Source organism: Lissotriton helveticus, chromosome 3_1 (assembly GCF_964261635.1).
Source record: "Lissotriton helveticus chromosome 3_1, aLisHel1.1, whole genome shotgun sequence".
In the NCBI taxonomy this organism is placed as follows: Eukaryota; Metazoa; Chordata; class Amphibia; order Caudata; family Salamandridae; genus Lissotriton; species Lissotriton helveticus.
The window spans coordinates 1,988,608,173-1,988,627,800 of record NC_136061.1 but is presented as its reverse complement, the minus strand read 5'-3'; the positions used below and the strand labels follow the sequence as shown (position 1 = coordinate 1,988,627,800).

Below are 19,628 nucleotides of genomic sequence, written 5' to 3'. Positions count from 1 at the left end.
CTAGTGTGCTGTACATACACTCTGCACCCACCCATCACAGGTGTCACCAGTCAGGAGACCCTGCTAATGTCATGGACCCAATGGTGCACTAACCTTGTGAGCGGAATCCAGCGGGAGCGATGACTAGTTCTCGAAGCCCCCCCCCCGACACTGTCCCACCGGAGGAGAAGGAGACTCCTTACAGCGGAGCAGGGCTGGAGGGGCTGGGGAACGTAAACAGGGATTGTAGGAAAAAACAAGGAAAAACTGCGGTCACCTTCCTGATACTTCTCAGGAACGTGTCTCTGGTAGTTTCTGCAGGTGGGGAGAAGCAGCACAGGAGACAGGTAAGTGTCCGCTAACTCTGCATCAGAGAGGACCCTCCCAATAACCCTCTCCTGCCTACCCACAGTGGAACTCACTTGGGAATAACGAGGCTCTTTTCCTGAGAGCGTGTTCTGTAAAACTGCCAATCTGGAATAACAGAGCAGCGTAGGGGCAACGGGACCTCGGGGAGCTGGGAATCCGTGAGCTTCCCCCGGTTCCTACCGTTAATCAGCCCTTGGTCGGTAGTGTCCGTGGTAGTATACAAAATATTAGCCAAATACCCTTGAAAGTGTGGGCGCTGAATGAGAGCGGGACCTCGGGGAGCTGGGCATCCGTGAGCTTCCCCCGGTTCCTACCGCGTTAGTACCAAGGCAGGGGGCCCCTCTTAGGTAGCAAAGTAAAGAGAAAACCAAAGAATGGAAAAGAAAATGCAACGCGCCCTTCTGGCACAGGTAACGGTACCTCGAGGCGCTTCCTTCAGCGGCCCGGGTTCCGTCCGTAGTCTCGCTGGAACAAGCAGCTGCAGCGTCGCTTCTCTTCCTCAGCAACGATGGGGCGGGCAGGCACAGGAGGCGCGTAGGCGCCGATTCTTCGGATGGCGTCAGTGAAGGCAGGTAAGGCTGGAAGTACGGGAACCCGTACGCGAGGATCCGCCTTCAGGTTAGACTGGCGGAGTCAGTGACAAGCACTGGATCCCCCTGGTGGCCGACACTATATACCGCCCGACCTCCAGGCAGCATCCGGTGCCTGTCTGAGTGTTTTCTGGGAGACGTAGTTCTCCCAGCCTCATGAAGCACGTCGGAGCGTGACAGTATCCCTCCGCAACGTCCGCCGTCCCGGCGGGTTGCCAGGCTTGGTTGGGTTCCGAGCATGGAACAGGCGCAACAGTCTGGGGCAATGGAGGTTAGCCAGGGGTTCCCAAGTGCGTTCTTCGGGGCCGTAGCCTTTCCAGTGTATGAGGTACAACACCCTTCCCCTACTTCTTTTGGAGTCCAGGATAGCCTGTACCTCGTACTCCTCCTCCCCTTCTAGCTCTATGGGGTCTGGCCTAGCCTGCAGTCTGGAGTGCGGTAAACAGGGAAGCAACAGGGAGACGTGGAACACTGGGTGTATTTTCCATGTACCGGGCAGTTGTAGTTCTACTGCCACCGGATTGACGAGCTTTGTAATGGCATTGGGCCATACGTACTTGGGTTTCAGACGATTGGAGCCTTTCAGGTGTAGGTGGGCTGTAGACAACCACACTTTTATCCCCTATCTGGTATGGTGGTTCGGGGGAACGTTTTTTGTCTGCATACCTCTTACTGGTCTCTTGAGCCTTCAACAGATGACGCTTAGCGTCTTCAAGAACTGCACGAAGATGCGCATGGTGGGCTTGTATGGAAGGATGCTTGCTGGTTACAGGCCAACTGAAGGACAGCATATTCGGATTATACCCATACACACAGAAAAAGGGGGAGCAGCCTAGAGTAGTATGCATGCTGTTATTGTAGGCGAACTCCGCCGTCCACAGCAAGGTACTCCACTCGTTTTCGTGGTGCAGGGTAAAGCACCGCAGATATTGCTCCAGAGTCTGGTTGAGTCTTTCCGTCCGTTTGTGGGTGGTAACTGGACGAGAGACGCGCATCTATGTTCATGACAGAACACAACTCCTTCCAGAATCGGGAAGTGAATTGAGAACCGCGGTCCGTGATGAGAACAGCTGGTATTCCATGTGCCCTCACCACATGTTGCAAGAAGACGAGAGATAGTTCAGAGGAAGAAGGAATGGATTTCAAAGGCACGAAGTGTCCCATTTTGGTTAGGTGATCAACCAGGACCAGTATGACTGTGTGTCCATTACTGGATGGCATCTCAACGATGAAGTCCATGGAGACCGTGTGCCAAGGTGTTAGAAAGGCGATCCCGGGGGAGGCAGAAGATGTCTGACTGACCACCCCTAGGTCCACCCCTCCGTCGAGAAGTAGCCGAGCGTTATCGAGAGGCCTCCTGGGTGAGGGTCCTCTCCTAGGATCGTACAGCAGGGTAACCACAACACTACAAACGGACACCACACAAGAGGTTAAGTTCTTAGGCTTTATCAGGAATAAAGGTTGCTGGGTCTCAGCGGTATATACAGGCAGATCGAGGGATCTGTAGAGTCTCGTAAAAGGGACAGGGTAGCGGGACAGTCTCGGTATGGATACAGGAAGGGATACCCTGCGCACAGCTCTCAATCCTCGAGCTGGGGGTTCCGAGAGGTCGAGCCGCGGCAGCGCCAGCAGGACTCGACAGGTGGTCTTAACGGAGAGGAGGCCGCGGCAGCGCCAGCAGGCTCTCACGAGGGTTCAGCCGCGGCAGCGCCAGCAGGCTCTCAGGTGTATCTGCCGCGGCAGCGCCAGCAGGCTCTCAAGATGGTTCAGCTGCGGCAGCGCCAGCAGGCTCTTAAGATGGTTTCAGCCGCGGCAGCGCCAGCAGGCTCTCAGGTGGTTCAGCCGCGGCAGCGCCAGCAGGCTCTCAAGATGGTTCAGCCGCGGCAGCGCCAGCAGGCTCTTAAGATGGTTTCAGCCGCGGCAGCGCCAGCAGGCTCTCAGGTGGTTCAGCCGCGGCAGCGCCAGCAGGCTCTTAAGATGGTACAGCAAAGGTGGGCCGCGGCAGCGCCAGCAGGCTCTCAGGGTCTCTTCAGGTTACAGGTCAATGAGTTCTTCTGGTGTCGGCCGTGACAGCGTCAGCAGGGCTTCCAGTCCAGGATACAACTGACGTCCTACTCCGGGGCTGGCCCAGATATAGGACTGGAGTCCTTTGATGTCCGGACCCTCGCGCCTGGGGGTCAGAGGGGCCGGGATGATGGTGTCCAGACACCCAGCAGGGGGGTGGAGCCAGCGCCCAGGGAGGCTGGAGGGCGATCGAAACCAGGCGTCCGGGGACGGCTGGAGGGCCATCGAAACTCCCTTTCCTCCGGGATCTGTCGAGTGGCCACTCGACCACCTGGGGGGATCTTGGTGCCTCGATGTCTGGGCTTCGCTGAGGCCTGGGCCGGGGCCGAGGCCACGTGGTCGTGACGTGGTGGGCCCAAGATGGAGTTGGGCGCGGCCTCGTGCTTAGGTCGTGAGGGGCCCATGATGGAGCCAGGCCGGTAGTGGGGGTCCGGGATGGTGACCGGACCAACAATGTTGGGGCGTGCAGTGTTGGGCAAAAGGGCTGCCCGATGCTGGGTGGAGGGCCGATGTCGTCCTGGGCCCACCATGCGGGAGGGGTAGGACCACGCCATGAGGCCGGGTCCAACACGCGTCCCCCCCAGCTGAAGGCAGGGGAGAGTCACCCATCTTCTTGGGGATTCTCCTCGCCGAGGCGGAAGAATCGGGACAGGCCATCAGCATTGGCGTGGTCGTTGCCGGGGCGATGCTCCACCGTGAAGTCCATCCCTTGCAGGGAGATGGACCATCGCAACAGTTTTGGGTTTTCTCCCCGCATCTGCATCAACCACCGCAGGGGCCGGTGGTCGGTCTGGACCCGGAAGTGGGTGCCGAAGAGGTAGGGCCGGAGCTTCTTTAGTGCCCACACGACGGCGAAGGCTTCCCTCTCGATGGTGCTCCAGCGCTGTTCTCTGGCCAGCAGCCGCCGGCTGATGAAGGCAACGGGAAGGTCGATTCCCTCAGGGTTCACTTGTGAGAGGACCGCCCCAATGCCGTGCTCCGAGGCGTCGGTTTGGACCACAAACTCTCGGCTGTAGTCGGGGGCCTGGAGCACAGGGGCGGTGCACATGGCAGTCTTTAGAGCCTCGAAGGCTGCTTGGCACTCTGGGGTCCAGAGCACCTTCTGGGGTAGCCTCTTTGAGGTCAGTTCTGTCAGGGGCTCCACAATGCTTCCATAGTCTTTTATGAAGCGCCGATAGTATCCTGTGAGCCCCAGGAAGGTTCGGACGGCTGTTTGGGTGATCGGGGGCTCCCAGGCTCGGATGGCGTCAATCTTTGGCTGGAGGGGAGCCACCAGGCCGCTCCACACTTGGTGTCCCAGATACGTCACGGACCCTTGGCCGATCTGGCACTTGCTGGCCTTTATTGTTAGTCCGGCCCGTCGGAGGGCCGACAGGACCTCCCGGAGGTGGGTCAGGTGCTCACCCCAGTGGCGGCTGAACACCGCAATGTCGTCTAGATAGGCGGCACTGAATTCTTCTAGTCCGGCCAGCACCCGGTTCACAAGTCTCTGGAAGGTTGCCGGGGCGTTTTTCATGCCGAAGGGCATCACTTTGAAGTGGTAGTGGCCATCAGGGGTCGAGAAGGCCGATCGCTCTTGTGCTCCCGGGGTGAGGCCGATCTGCCAATACCCCGCCGTGAGGTCGAAGATGCTGAGATATTTGGCGGCCCCCAGGCGATCGATCAGTTCATCCGCCCGGGGGATGGGATGTGCGTCGGTCCGGGTGACTGCATTCAGCCCCCGGTAGTCAACACAGAACCGGAGCTCCGGGGGTGTGCCAGGGACGGTGGCTTTAGGGACCAGGACAACAGGACTTGCCCAGGGACTGTCGGAGGGTTCGACTACCCCCAGAGCTAGCATCTTGGCCACTTCGGATTGAATGCAGGCCCGAACTCGGTCGGGCACTCGGAAAGCTCGGTGTCTTACAGGCGGGTTGTCTCCGGTGTCCACATCGTGGACACACCACCGGGTGACTCCTGGGGTGAGGGAAAATAGGTCTGCAAATTGCCCCAGCTCCCGGCTGTCTTGGTGCTGTTCTGGGGTCAGGGTAGAGGAGAGTGTGACCCCTTCGATGGAGCCGTCTTTCTCGGTGATGCTCATGAGATCTGGTACGGGTTCGGAGTCGTCTTCAGCTCCGTCATCGGTCGCTAGCAGCAGACTTAGTTCAGTGCGGGCGAAGTGTGGCTTGAGCCGGTTAGCGTGCAGAACCCGGAGGGGGTTCCGGGGGGATTCCAGGTCCACCAGGTAAGTGACGGGGCTCTTGCGCTCCACCACTTTGAAGGGCCCCATCCATTTGTCCTGGAGGGCGCAAGGTTCAACCGCGGACATGACCCAGACTTGCTGGCCCGGCTCGAATTCGATGGATGAGGCGTTCTGGTCATACCAGCGTTTCATCTCCTCCTGACTGGCCTCGAGGTTGGCCTCGGCAAGTTCCCGGAACTTCCGAGTCTGGTTGCGGAGTGTCAGGAGGTACTGGTAGACATCAGGTGGGGCACCTCGGACAGCCATCTCCCAGCCTTCTTTGACCAGGGTGAGGGGGCCTCGGACCGGGTGCCCATACAATAGTTCGAAGGGGCTGAACCCTAGGGACATTCTAGGGTACCTCTCGATACGCAAACAGGAGGCAGGGCAGCAGGACGTCCCATCTGCGTCGTAGTGGCTCGTCTAAGCCTTTGATCATCCCCTTCAGTGTTCGGTTAAACGGTTCTACCAGTCCATTTCCTTGGGGGTGATACGGGGTGGTGAACTTATATGTGACCCCGCACTGTTGCCACAGGGATCGCATATGCTTGGAGATAAAGTTTGTACCCCGATCACTCACGACTTCTCGGGGGGTGCCGACTCTGGAGAAGATCCCCATCAGGGCTCGGCCTACTACGGGGGCCGTGATGGTTCGGAGGGGGATGGCCTCAGGATAGCGGGTGGCATGGTCCACCAGAACGAGGATGAAGCGGTGCCCCTGAGAGGTGCGGGGGTCCAAGGGTCCCACAATGTCGATCCCCACTCTCTCGAAGGGGGTGGTGACCACAGGAAAGGGCTGGAGTGGGGCCTTGACTTTTCCCCCGCTCTTCCCGCTGGCTTGACACGTCGGACAGGATCGGCAGTGGTTGTGCACATCGTTGCGCATCTTCGGCCAGTAGAAATGGGTCTCCAGGCGGCTGTAAGTTTTATCCTGCCCCAGGTGCCCGGCGAGGGGCACGTCGTGTGCCAAGTTCAAGAGGAAGTCTCTGAAACGGAGGGGAACGACCAGTACTCGGCTGGCCCCTAGTTCGGCAACTTTCTGCTCGCTGTAGAATAGGTCGTGGTCCCAATAGACCCAGTGGGACCCCGAGGGGCCTCCAGCGGCTTGAGTGGCGGCTTGTTGTCGGATTCCCTCGAGGGAGGGACGGGTTTTCTGTTCCTGCCGGAATTGTTCACGGGTGGGGCCACCTTCTTGGCGCCATTGAGCTAGTTCTGGAAGGTGGCCGAGCTCGGTGAGGACTTCATGGTTGGGCCCCTGGGGGCCAGGTTCAGGGTCGGCGTCCTCGGGGACGGCGGGTGGTGGCGGTGCGGGCCACTCTGGTTCCTCGGTCGGGCATCCTCCGGTGGGGCGAAGGCTCGGGCGGACATGGAGCGGGTGGTCGCACAGACCCACTCTGGAAGGCCTAGCATCCCCAGATGCTCTCTCCGCTCGACGCTTGCCCAGGGGGAACTTTCCAGGTCGTTCCCGAGGAGGCAGTCCACGGGGGCATCGTCCCGGACGGTCACCTTCAGCATACCCGACACCCCTCCCCATTCGAAGGGGATGCGGGCCATCTGGCACAAACTCTCGGAGTTGTCCGCCGTCCGCACCGGGCACATGATATTGGGGAGAATTTGCTCTGGGGTCACCAAGTGGCGTCGGACCGCTGTTACGCTGGCTCCAGTGTCTCGGAGGGCTTCGGCCCGGCGGCCGTTGATGGTGACCCATTGGCGATATTTCTGGGTGTTGCCTGGAATCGGGTCTCGGGGGACCATGTCTCGATCACCCAGGCATGCCAAGATCATGGCGGCGGGCTCCCACTCGGCCTGTTCGGGGTCGTTGTCGTCTTCCTCGCCTCTTTCTTTCCCCAGGGCGGCGGCCGCGATCTGGCGGTTGGGAGGACCGGTGGTGCCGGGTCGCTGGTTCATCGGGCAGAGGGGGTCATTCGCGTAGTGACCCTGTCGCTGGCATCTGTGGCACGTCACATTCGGGCGGGGCCCGGGTCGGGCTAGGGGAACCCCCCGTCGACCAACTGCTGGTAGGTGGTGACCTTGCTGCCTTTGACCCACCCCTCGAAGGCTCTGCTGTAAAAGTTCACGTATTCCACCCAAGTGGTACCGGGGATTTTTTTACAGTCTCGGAATCGCTGCCGGTACATCTCGGGGGTGAGTCCATAGCGAGTGAGGAGAGCGGTTTTCATGTGCTCGTACGAGGTCATCTCGGCGTCGGGGAGCTCCAGCAGGGCGTCTCTCCCCTCATTGACGAACTTCCCCCACAGGCCGGCGCCCCAGTCCTTGAGGGGTACTCGATGTGCGGTCATGGCGACCTCGTAGGCTTTGAACCACTGTTGGATGTCGTCGTTCTTGTAATATTCCTTGGCGACATCCTTGGGTAGGTGCACCTTTGTGTCCAAGGGCGGGGGCGAGGTCTTGCCCCCGGAGGCGTAGAGTCTCGTAAAAGGGACAGGGTAGCGGGACAGTCTCGGTATGGATACAGGAAGGGATACCCTGCGCACAGCTCTCAATCCTCGAGCCGGGGGTTCCGAGAGGTCGAGCCGCGGCAGCGCCAGCAGGACTCGACAGGTGGTCTTAACGGAGAGGAGGCCGCGGCAGCGCCAGCAGGCTCTCACGATGGTTCAGCCGCGGCAGCGCCAGCAGGCTCTCAGGTGTATCCGCCGCGGCAGCGCCAGCAGGCTCTCAAGATGGTTCAGCCGCGGCAGCGCCAGCAGGCTCTTAAGATGGTTTCAGCCGCGGCAGCGCCAGCAGGCTCTCAGGTGGTTCAGCCGCGGCAGCGCCAGCAGGCTCTCAAGATGGTTCAGCCGCGGCAGCGCCAGCAGGCTCTTAAGATGGTTTCAGCCGCGGCAGCGCCAGCAGGCTCTCAGGTGGTTCAGCCGCGGCAGCGCCAGCAGGCTCTTAAGATGGTACAGCAAAGGTGGGCCGCGGCAGCGCCAGCAGGCTCTCAGGGTCTCTTCAGGTTACAGGCAATGAGTTCTTCTGGTGTCGGCCGTGACAGCGTCAGCAGGGCTTCCAATCCAGGATACAACTGACGTCCTACTCCGGGGCTGGCCCAGATATAGGACTGGAGTCCTTTGATGTCCGGACCCTCGCGCCTGGGGGTCAGAGGGGCCGGGATGATGGTGTCCAGACACCCAGCAGGGGGGTGGAGCCAGGGCCCAGGGAGGCCGGAGGGCGATCGAAACCAGGCGTCCGGGGACGGCTGGAGGGCCATCGAAACTCCCTTTCCTCCGGGATCTGTCGAGTGGCCACTCGACCACCTGGGGGGATCTTGGTGCCTCGATGTCTGGGCTTCGCTGAGGCCTGGGCCGGGGCCGAGGCCACGTGGTCGTGACGTGGTGGGCCCAAGATGGAGTTGGGCGCGGCCTCGTGCTTAGGTCGTGAGGGGCCCATGATGGAGCCAGGCCGGTAGTGGGGGTCCGGGATGGTGACCGGACCAACAATGTTGGGGCGTGCAGTGTTGGGCAAAAGGGCTGCCCGATGCTGGGTGGAGGGCCGATGTCGTCCTGGGCCCACCATGCGGGAGGGGTAGGACCACGCCATGAGGCCGGGTCCAACACGCGTCCCCCCCAGCTGAAGGCAGGGGAGAGTCACCCATCTTCTTGGGGATTCTCCTCGCCGAGGCGGAAGAATCGGGACAGGCCATCAGCATTGGCGTGGTCGTTGCCGGGGCGATGCTCCACCGTGAAGTCCATCCCTTGCAGGGAGATGGACCATCGCAACAGTTTTGGGTTTTCTCCCCGCATCTGCATCAACCACCGCAGGGGCCGGTGGTCGGTCTGGACCCGGAAGTGGGTGCCGAAGAGGTAGGGCCGGAGCTTCTTTAGTGCCCACACGACGGCGAAGGCTTCCCTCTCGATGGTGCAGCAGTCCCACTGGTTTGGTGTGTCGAGTCTTGCTTTGAGCACATATGGCGCATCCAGAGACATAGAAACGGACATGTTCCTTCAGCCGGGGCCACCAGAAGTGTCTTTCAAGCAGAGATATGGTCTTATGTATCCCCATGTGACCCCCCCAGAGAGGAATCATGCGCCCACCTCAGAGCCCTGTCTTGCAAGGTGGCAGACGGCAGGAAGAGGGCTTGTTGGTGGAAAAGAAGGGCTGTCTCCTGGCGCCTTTCGTCAGGATTCTCCCATACCCAGGACAGTGCATCCATCCCCCTCACTTCTTCCCTAATGTCACGCAGGAAGTCGGGGTCTGTCACCAGAGCAATCTCTTGTGTAGGGTATACGGCCCTCGTGAGCACAGGGGGAGCAGAGTTCGTGGCTTCCTCTGTTCGTACGATGTCGTTAGGCCGGGACAAGGCGTCCGCCTTGCCGTGTTTGTTTCCAGGCCGGTGTTTAATCACAAAATCGAAATCTGCAAAAAAGAGGGACCACCGCAACTGTCTGGGGGTCAAAGCCCTGGCCGTTTTCAGGAACAGCAGGTTTCTGTGGTCCGTAAATATTTCCACGGTATGGCGAGCCCCCATGAGGTGGTGTCTCCATTCTTCGCAGGCCCTTTTTACAGCAAGCAATTCATTGTCTGATATGCTATAGTTGACTTCGCTCGGCGTCAGCTTCCTGGAGAAATAAGCCACAGGGTGGAGTTGTCCTGTGTCAGGGTGTCTTTGTGAAAGGATCCCACCCAAGGCATAGTAAGAGGCGTCGGTTTCAAGAACAAAAGGCTGTTGTACATCTGGATGTCTCAGGATGGGAGCCTCCGTGAAGCGGTTCTTCAGAATCTGAAAGGCCTCTTCGGCTTGCTCAGACCAAACAAACCTGACTCCTTTCTTGAGGAGAAAAGATAGCGGCTGCAGAACCAGTGAAAAGTCCTTAATGAAACGCCGGTAGAAATTGGCGAAGCCTATGAAGCTCTGCAGTTCCTTCTGGTTCTTGGGGGATTTCCACTGAGTTATGGTCTCCACCTTCCGCGTATCCATACATATCCCCTTGGCGTTGATGACGTAGCCCAGGAACTCTACCTCAGGGACGTGGAAAAGACACTTCTCCAACTTAGCGTAGAGGGCGTGCTGTTGGAGCCTCTCCAAGACCTGGGACACATGTTGAACGTGTTCAGTCTTTGTGGTGGAATAAATCAGTATGTCGTCTATGTAGACCATACACGACACGTCCAAGCGACCCCTTAACACCTCGTCCATAAAGAACTGGAATGCCGCTGGGGCATTACAGAGCCCAAACGGCATAACGCAGTACTCGAAGAGCCCAAACTTAGTCCGGAAGGCTGTCTTCCATTCGTCCCCATTCCTCATCCTCACCAGGTGGTAGGCTCCCCGTAGGTCTAGCTTGGTGAAGATCTTGGCTCCCTTCAGATGGTCCAGCAACACTGGGATGAGAGGAAGGGGGTATCTGTTCTTTACAGTGACTCGGTTTATGGCTCTGTAGTCAATCAGCATGCACAAGCCACTGTCCTTCTTAGAGGTAAAGAAAAGAGGGGAAGAGGGGGGGGACGAGGAGTGAAGTATGAAACCGTTGGCCAAGTAAGCGTCCAGATACTCCCTGAGATGGAGAGTCTCAGGTTGCGTAAGCTCGTAGACTCGACTGCACGGGATCGTCGCGCCTGGGACCAGCTCTATTCGGCAGTCATAGTCTCTGTGAGCCGGTAGGCGGCTTGCTTCGGATTTGTTGAAGACAGAGGCATAAGACAGGTACTCAGGAGGGAGGGTAGACACGCAGCCCACCTTCTGTTCAACACAACCAGCGGAAAGGAACATCGCTTGGGCATCCTCTTGATTGCCGGTACGCACCTGTTGCTTGGTGCAATGGTCCTTGCAGAACTGTGAATCCATCACCACCGATCGGCTAGCCCATCCTACCGTTGGATCGTGAAATGTCAACCTCGGCATTCCCAGAATCAACCGAAAGTGCGGGGCATCAATCAGATCGAATTGAATAGTTTTGAAGTGGTCAGCTCCTAACTGTATGATGAGGGGCTTTGTGTGGTAGCGTATTGGCCCGGACGTCAGGGCAGTCCCGTCCACTGCCTTTACCGGTTCAGGGTGGTCTTTCTTTTGTAGGGGCACCCCCAGGTCTTCCGCGTACGCACGGTCGATGAAGTTGCCTGTGGCACCAGAGTCCAGTAAGGCCGGGACTAGCTTGAGTACCCCGTCCTCCAACCACAAGGATACGCACACGTTGATGTGGGGTACAGTGTGCTGTACTGTGTTGGCGATAACACAAGACTCTTCCGTAGTATCGTGCCCCAACCCTGGAGTCTCACACAGGCTCGGGGCTATTCGTTTTCCGGGTTGTCCTCAGTTTCCCACATCTTCTGAGTGATAGCTTGGGTCTTAAGAGGCGACGACTTGAACGGGGTTTTGTTCCGTGTCTTACATTCTTTAATGAAGTGACCTGCCTTGCCACAGTATAGACAAAGACGAAGCCTCCGTCTTTGTCCCGTTCTTCAACGCTCAAGGGATCTCGTGTTCCTCCTATCTGCATGGGCTCCGGTGCATCCGTAGCTGGAGTTACGTCTCCTGGAATAGCCCTGGTTCGAGGGATAAAGAATTTACAGTCGCCTTTGCTTTTCTCGGTCTTCCTCTCCTGCATCCGATGATCCAGTTGAATAGTGAGGTCGATCAATTCCTCACAAGTCTGAGGCAATTGGACAACCTGAGCTAGGACGTCCTTCAGCTCAGACCGCAGTCCTTGGTAGAACAATGACGTTCTTTTGTTAGGTGGCCAATCCGTTTCTACCACGAGACGGTTGAAGGTGGTAATGTAAACAAGCAAGTCCTGGGAGCCTTGTTTCAGTGTGAGCAGCTCCTTATCGGAGGACAGCAGGTGTGTCTTCCGGTCGAACAGCTTGCGCATCTCCGTGCAGAACTCGTCAAAATTGTGTATTAAATGGTCATCCCTCTCTATCAAGGGTATGGACCAGCTTGCGGCATTTCCACCCAGGTACGACATGACAAAGGTCGTTTTGGTTTGGTCATCCTGAAAGAGGGAAGGCTTACACAGAAAATGTAGTCTGCACTGGTTCAGGAAAATAAAGAATTTCTTAGGGTCTCCATAAAACCGTTCGGGGGCCACAAGGGGTATCTGAGGAGCACTTGAATCGGGGGAGCCTCTCTACCTTCCGAGCCGTTTCCTGTCTGTGCTACAGACCTACTCAAGGGCGGGGGCAATGTCCAGTCCCTAATGTACTGTCTCCCTGACTGTGAGGGGCCCGTCCTGCTTAGTCCTGCGACTTCTCTGCGCATGGTGCCTGTTTAATTTCTTAGGTCCTGCGTTTCACTCCGAAATGCACCGACTTCCGTTTGTAGCGCCGTCATAGTCTCTATCAAAGAGGCAAGCACAGCGCTTACATCCATCGCTCAAGCTGGATAACAATCGTGGGCTTGCCACTCTGTCATGGACCCAATGGTGCACTAACCTTGTGAGCGGAATCCAGCGGGAGCGATGACTAGTTCTCGAAGCCCCCCCCCACACTGTCCCACCGGAGGAGAAGGAGACTCCTTAAAGCAGAGCAGGGCTGGAGGGGCTGGGGAACGTAAACAGGGATTGTAGGAAAAAACAAGGAAAAACTGCCGTCACCTTCCTGATACTTCTCAGGAATGCATCTCTGGTACTTTCTGCAGGTGGGGAGAAGCAACACAGGAGACAGGTAAGTGTCCGCTAACTCTGCGTCAGAGAGGACCCTCCCAATAACCCCCTCCTACCTACCCACAGTGGAACTCACTTGGGAATAACAAGGCTCTTTTCCTGAGAGCGTGTTCTGTAGAACTGCCAATCCGGAATAACAGAGCAGCGCAAGGGCATAGGGGCAACGGGACCTCGGGGAGCTGGGAATCCGTGAGCTTCCCACGGTTCCTACCGTTAATCAGCCCTTGGTCGGTAGTGTCCGTGGTAGTATACAAAATAATAGCCAAATTCCCTTGAAAAATGTGGGCGCTGAATGAGAGCGGGACCTCGGGGAGCTGGGCATCCGTGAGCTTCCCCCGGTTCCTACCGCGTTAGTACCAAGGCAGGGGGCCCCTCTTAGGTAGCAAAGTAAAGAGAAAACCAAAGAATGGAACAGAAAATACAACGCACCCTTCTGGCGCAGGTAACGGTACCTTGAAGCGCTTCCTTCAGCGGCCCGGGTTCCGTCCGTAGTCTCGCGGGAACAAGCAGCTGCAGCGTCGCTTCTCTTCCTCAGCAACAATGGTGCGGGCAGGCACAGGAGGCGCGTAGGCGCCGATTCTTCGGATGGCGTCAGTGAAGGCAGGTAAGGCTGGAAGTACGGGAACCCGTATGCGAAGATCCGCCTTCAGCTTAGACTGGCGGAGTCAGTGACAAGCACCGGATCCCCCTGGTGGCCGGCACTATATACCGCCCGACCTCCAGGCAGCATCCGGTGCCTGTCTGAGTGTTTGCTGGGAGACGTAGTTCTCCCAGCCTCATGAAGCACGTCGGACCGTGACAGCTAATAAAAGGGATCTGGCATACATGCCCTGGGCCAGTTACCAGTACCCATACTACTGTGTCAGTGTCCATCATTTCCAAGTATGTAGACCTAGAGCCCACTACTTTACAATGCCTACACCAATATAATGTTAGGATGCCGTATTACATCCCATTTCTTTGCTGCTCTGCACCAGATATAGGTGCCTTTTTAGGCTTCCTTTTATTGGTAATGTTTCTTGGTGATAAATCCGTATGGATGCATTTTAGCGACACAGGCGCTTTACTGCATATTGCACCTGACGTGGGTGCTCTGGAGGCAGGAAGCGGGGCATTTTAATGCTGGGACATTTGTCCTCTTTCCAGTTTGCAGTACACATGTCACGCACACCACATAATGACCTGGCACACTGGGCATAGCGAGCCACACTGCCTTGCAAGTGGAGAACCTGTACTGCCAGATTACACCGGAGTGCATAGCAAACGCTTCCCTATGCCCTCAGGGGCAAGTATAACCATGTATACAGGCTTCACCTAAGGGGCCAGTGTCTTTTTATTGCCTCCTAGCAGTCTCACTCTTCTGTGTCCCATTGTTGGGGTTTTCCCCCTTGTTGCTGCTGATATTGCCCCTTGACCTCCTCATTGCACCCATAAAAAACGTCTGTCCACATATGGCAGGGCGCCAGTTTTTTAAGAGGACTACCAGTCTAACATGCAGGATGATTTACCTCTCTTTGAGGAGAACTTGTTTGAGGCTCTTGATGCCTCTGTGACACATTCAGTCAATCATGCCCTAGCAGCTGCCCTCCAGCACTTCACTAGCCACATTCAGCGCTACGCATTCAGTACTGTGCCCCCTCCTTGCCAGACCCATACAGATAATGTGCATCATCCACTTAATGGGCCTCGCATGCACTTCCCATACGTTAGCCTCCAATCACGCCTATTTGGCATCTGACAGGTCTCCTGAGGCTGTTATTCCTCCTCCTTCCGATTCTTATTACCTAGACTCTACCCCTCCTTTTTCCCCACCTTCAGACACTCCGCCTCAGAAACGTCAGAGGGCCCAATGTGACTCTTCCCTCCCTCCACGATTCATCACCCCCACACCTCCGTTAAAATCCTTGGATTTTGACCCCGTTGAGATTAGCCACCCTCGATCTTCAGCCAGGGTTGCTCTCCCTCGTGTTGCACGCTATGCCCATGATTGCATCAGTAAGATATTTGGTAAGGAGGTGAGCAGTAGATTGCATTCCGAGTGCCCCTACCCTGACATTTCTGACCAGGTGACTGACACACTAGAGATAGATCCAACTTAGGAACCTTTCTCAAATGCTCCTCTAAGGATCCTTAGAAAGGGATTGATGGGTCATAGAAGGTCTGTCAGGATAACGTCCTTGACTTGACTGGACACTTGTGCAAAATTTTGGAGATGGCAGTCTGTGAAATATACAGTTTACCCCATTGATCCTTACACCATAGCTGGATAAGCATAGCAAGCTCTATGCATGTTGGGGAACGCCAACTGCGCCTTTTCCGCAGAGTGCCAAAGGTCCATACTCATTCTCATAAACCCCAAATTAGCAGATCTGGCCAAAGCAGAACCAGGCCCAAAGGTGAATGTTCTCCTCTTTGGAGATATATTTTTGAAGGACATTGCAAAATTCGTACAGACCTTCACGGTGCTTGATAAAGCACCATCATCCCTGCATTTGGCTTTTCGCAACCAACAACTTTTTGGGATGAGCTGGTTGATAGAGAGGGTGTTCGTCCAGCCGCCCTTACACTTTAAGCCCTTCCAAAACCTTCCAGTGCAGAAACCGTAACTATGATTCTGAGGCACGCCCCAACTTGTATCCCGAGAGAATACAAGGAGGTTGATACCGCTACCAGAAAGGTCCCTCCAGAGGTCATGGAAATTTCAACCCCCTTCAGGCACCTCAGGTAAGCCTCATTTCCCCTTCCCATTTTCAAATGAGGTCACAACACAGCACTTCCTCCACAACTGGGAATTCATCACACAAGACCCATAGGTATTGGAGACTGTCCCTGTTTTCTGATAGGGCTTTCCTCCCTCATCCTCTCCCTGTTTCCCTACAAAATCAGACTTTTATTAGAAACAAACAGACCCAACTTCTGCAGAAAGGGGAGATTGGTCTTTGCCACTCCGATTTGACAGGGGTTTTGCAGCAGTATTTTAGTGGTCCTCACAAAAGGGAAAGGTGCCTGTCTGGTCATCAACTTGAAAGAGTTTAATTCCTGCACTCTGTACCGTCACATCAAAATGGAAGGGATTCACCTCCTTAGAGATCTCTTTCAGGATGGAGATTGGATGGTCCGCCTCGACCTGATCACAAGTTCCTCAAATTCCAGTGGGCGGGTCAATGGTTTAACTTCAAGGTGCTTTCTTTCTGTCTGTCCTCTGCACTGTGGTGCTTCATCAAAGTGATGTGTGTGGTAGGGGATCAATTACGTGCCAGAGTTGTTCGTCTTTCACCTTAACAACATCCTTTTAATGACGCTGGACAGATTTCTCCTCCTAACACATCTGTAACGGACCATTCAATCAACAAGATTTGGGTTTTATCAATCAAAAGAAGTCCAATCTTTCTTCTTCCCAGTGCATGGAGTTTCTCAGCTACCAAATACATTTAGTGGAGGCTCTTCTTTCCCTTCCTCGCCTGATGTTGAAGCTGGCACTAAGAGAAATTTGATCAGCCCTTTCCAAGGACAGGATTTCTCAGAGTCCTAGCCAGAATCGCGGGACTCTTAGCCTTTTCCATTCAGGCGATCTTTCCGGCCCTGTTACATTATCGGGCTTTGTAGCGTCTAAAGATCAGGTATCTTCAACGGGGCCTTTCATATTACGAGATGATCAATCGCACTAAGACACCAGAGCAGAGCAGCAATGGTGGCTCAACCACATGACCGCCTAGAACAGCAGGGCTATATTTGGCTCCCATACGGAGACGTGGTGATTCAATCAGATGCCAGTCAGTGGGATTGGGGAGCCAGGTGCGGGAACGCCTTCACAGGGGGAGATGGAATCCCAACAAATTTCGACCTCCATATCAATTGCTTGGACCTTTTTTGCTGACTCTTTTGCCATCTAAACGCTAGCCCCCCACTCTTTCAAATGTGTCTTAGTGAGGATGGACAAAGTCTCTACGGTTCAGTACATCAACCGACTGGGCAGGGCCAAGTCACAGGTGTTAGTGGAGATTGCCAAAAATCTTTGGCACCACTGTCTTCAACACCACATTACAGTGATTGCAGAATATCAACCAGGCTGAGACAGTAAAGTGGCAGACTGGAGTTCTCAATATCTTCGAGACACCAGCAAATGGAAATTGCACCATCTGTATTCCAGTTACTTCAGATGCAATGGGGCCCATGTGACATGGGTCTCACTGGAATTCTCAATAACTTTGAGACACTAGCGAATGGAAATTGCACCCATCTCTATTCCAGTTACTTCAGCCACAATGGAACAAGTGACACAGATCTTTTTGTCTCTCGTCTGTCCAACCAATTATTTTCCTGGCGCCCGGGTCCGATGGCCTGGCCACAGATGCCTTCCTTCAGGATTGACATAGCCCCCTCAATTATGATATCCCCCTTTTTAGGTCGAGGACCTAAAGGCTGCGCTTGCGCAGTCTGGGGTAGGAGATTTAATGTTTCTTAGTAGGGCTTTAGAACCCGCCTCCCTGCCCGGTCTGTCCTCCATTGGCTGGCTTCCTAAACCGAGGCCAGCCATTGGTGGAGAGATGCGTCACTCCGATTTAGCCCCGTCTTTTTCGGATTTGGGGGCGTAAGTTTTGCTGTTCGTTAGACAGTGACGTTGTCTGTCACTCAGAACCTCAAAACCACGCCCCCAAGTCCGAAAATGACGTAGTATTGTAAATGCGATTTAGCGCTGATCGTCTTTGCAAGAAGTCGCTGAGTACCTCTTCCGACGGTATGTATGCTTGTTTGCAGTTTTAGGTAAGCTATCTTTTCCATTTTACTAATGTAATGTTTTTTCTCTCTTTTCTAGGTCCAACATGTCCCGTGGCGTCTCCCTGCAGCGATGTGCACCGCTGTGCACGGAGTGGTTCCGATATGCGGCTCTTTTGCAGTTTGAGGTAAGCTATCTTTTCTATTTTACTAATCTATTTTTTTTTTTTTTATATTTTTTATTAGCATCATGAGTAACATCAAGTACAGATAACTCAAAAAGAAAAAAAAGAAAAGAAAAAAGAAAAATATTTTTCCAAATTAACAAAGATATTAGACAAATCAAGTAAGATGAGGCATCAATCAGAACAATACTCAAAATCAATATTTCAGTTTAAACATTAAGAAATAATTAATCCCCAGAGTTTTTCCATTTTTTGTTTTTTCTTCTGTCCCTTAGTTATCGCCAAAGAGCTTTCCATATTATAAATGTCTTTAACCAAAAGCCACCATTCCATAACCGTAGGGGGACGACTTTGGATCCAAACCCTAGCAATGGCTAATCTGGCACATGTCAAAAGTATATTCATCAAGTCCCGAAATCTGTTATTTGCCCCAACAACCCCAATCATAATATCCATTTGCATGAGTACAATTGATCTCGCCATTTTGGCTGAAATAACACCAGCTACATCCTTCCAAAAAATGGATAGCTCAGGGCATGAAAAGAACATATGCACAATGTCTGCCCCTTTAAGTGCACATTTAGGACATTTTGTGCGATCGTTCATTTCATTATTGCAAGCCCATTTTAAAATCCTGTCTGGAGAATAGTACAATTGAAACAAGGTTCGAAACAGCTGTAATTTCAGACTTGACGATTGAACTGCGTTATTTAGACTGTTCAGTGAAGAGGTTATCATATCTGGGGTTACAATCACCTCTAACTTTGTACTCCACTTTTCTGCCACCTTACTGATATCATCTTTATGTAGGATAGAAAAAGTCTTATAGCCACAGCTGATCAGTGCCTTATCAGAATCTCTATACATACAATTCTAGATTTCAGATTCAGCTATGCTGTCAAAGCCTGTTCTACGAATAATATAATCCTTGATCTGATTGTATTTAAACCAAGCCCCTTCTGGTAGGTTATATATCATCTTTAACTTTTCAAAAGTAGAAAATCCAGTATGGTCATACAGGTCTCCAAGATTACTTATGCTGTTATCCGAAAACAAAGTACTGGCTGAATCGTGAAAAATTCCTGGCATCCCTGGATTATACCAAAGGGGCATTTTAGCATGGAGTAAGGAGATGTTATTCCTGTTAAGAATAGATCGCCAGATATTAACCGTATCTCGAATCGTCTTAAAACGTACTCGTTTAAAGTAATTAGGGTCATTAAGTCTATATAAAAACATAGCAGCCTCCCCCCCTAATATAAGTCTGTGAAAATAGAGACTTTTGTCAGGAATAAGCAAGCTGCGAAATCGCGTTAAAAAAGCAGCCCAGTAGTATAATTTAAAGTCTGGTAGCCCAAGTCCACCTTGGTCATAGGGGAGTTTAAGCAGAGATAAGGCCCGTCGTGCTTTTTTATACCCCCATATGAAACTGCTGATGATACCCTCCAACCTGTTGAAATATGTGTTACACACTCTTAAAGGTATAGACCGAAAAAGGTATAAAAATTTAGGCAAGATCTTCATTTTGATTATGTTAATTCGCCCCAGAATCCCCATTGGAAGTTTGTGCCATTTCTTGAGGAGAAGAGAAGTTTCTTTTAACAGGGGTTCATAATTAAGTGCAATTATTGATTCAGGATTAGAAGAGATTTTCACCCCAAGGTATGTTGCCACATTACATACTCCAGCTACTGGTGTAATTGGGGAAAAGTTTATGATTACTTGCGTTTTGCTAGTATTTAACCGATAGCCAGATACCAAACCATATTTATCTGCTTCGGTACCTATACCTAATATCGCATCAGGAGCATTAGTAGAGAAAACCGCCACATCATCTGCATACGCAGTTATTTTTAGTATATTAAGACCATTTTTAAATGGTATAATCATCTCTTGCTTGTGCAGT

The 19,628-nt window shown here is 53.8% G+C and overlaps 1 protein-coding gene across 1 annotated transcript in view; it reads left to right on the top strand.

Annotated features, from left to right (window-relative positions):
- Nucleotides 1-19,628, top strand: part of LOC144824355 (uncharacterized) — a 141,659-nt gene that overhangs the window by 77,232 nt on the left and 44,799 nt on the right. Inside the window, exon 2 of the mRNA XM_078683468.1 lies at nucleotides 17,638-17,725. Within this exon, the coding sequence (XP_078539594.1) occupies nucleotides 17,638-17,725 (88 nt within the window). The remainder of the gene's footprint in view (nucleotides 1-17,637; nucleotides 17,726-19,628) is intronic.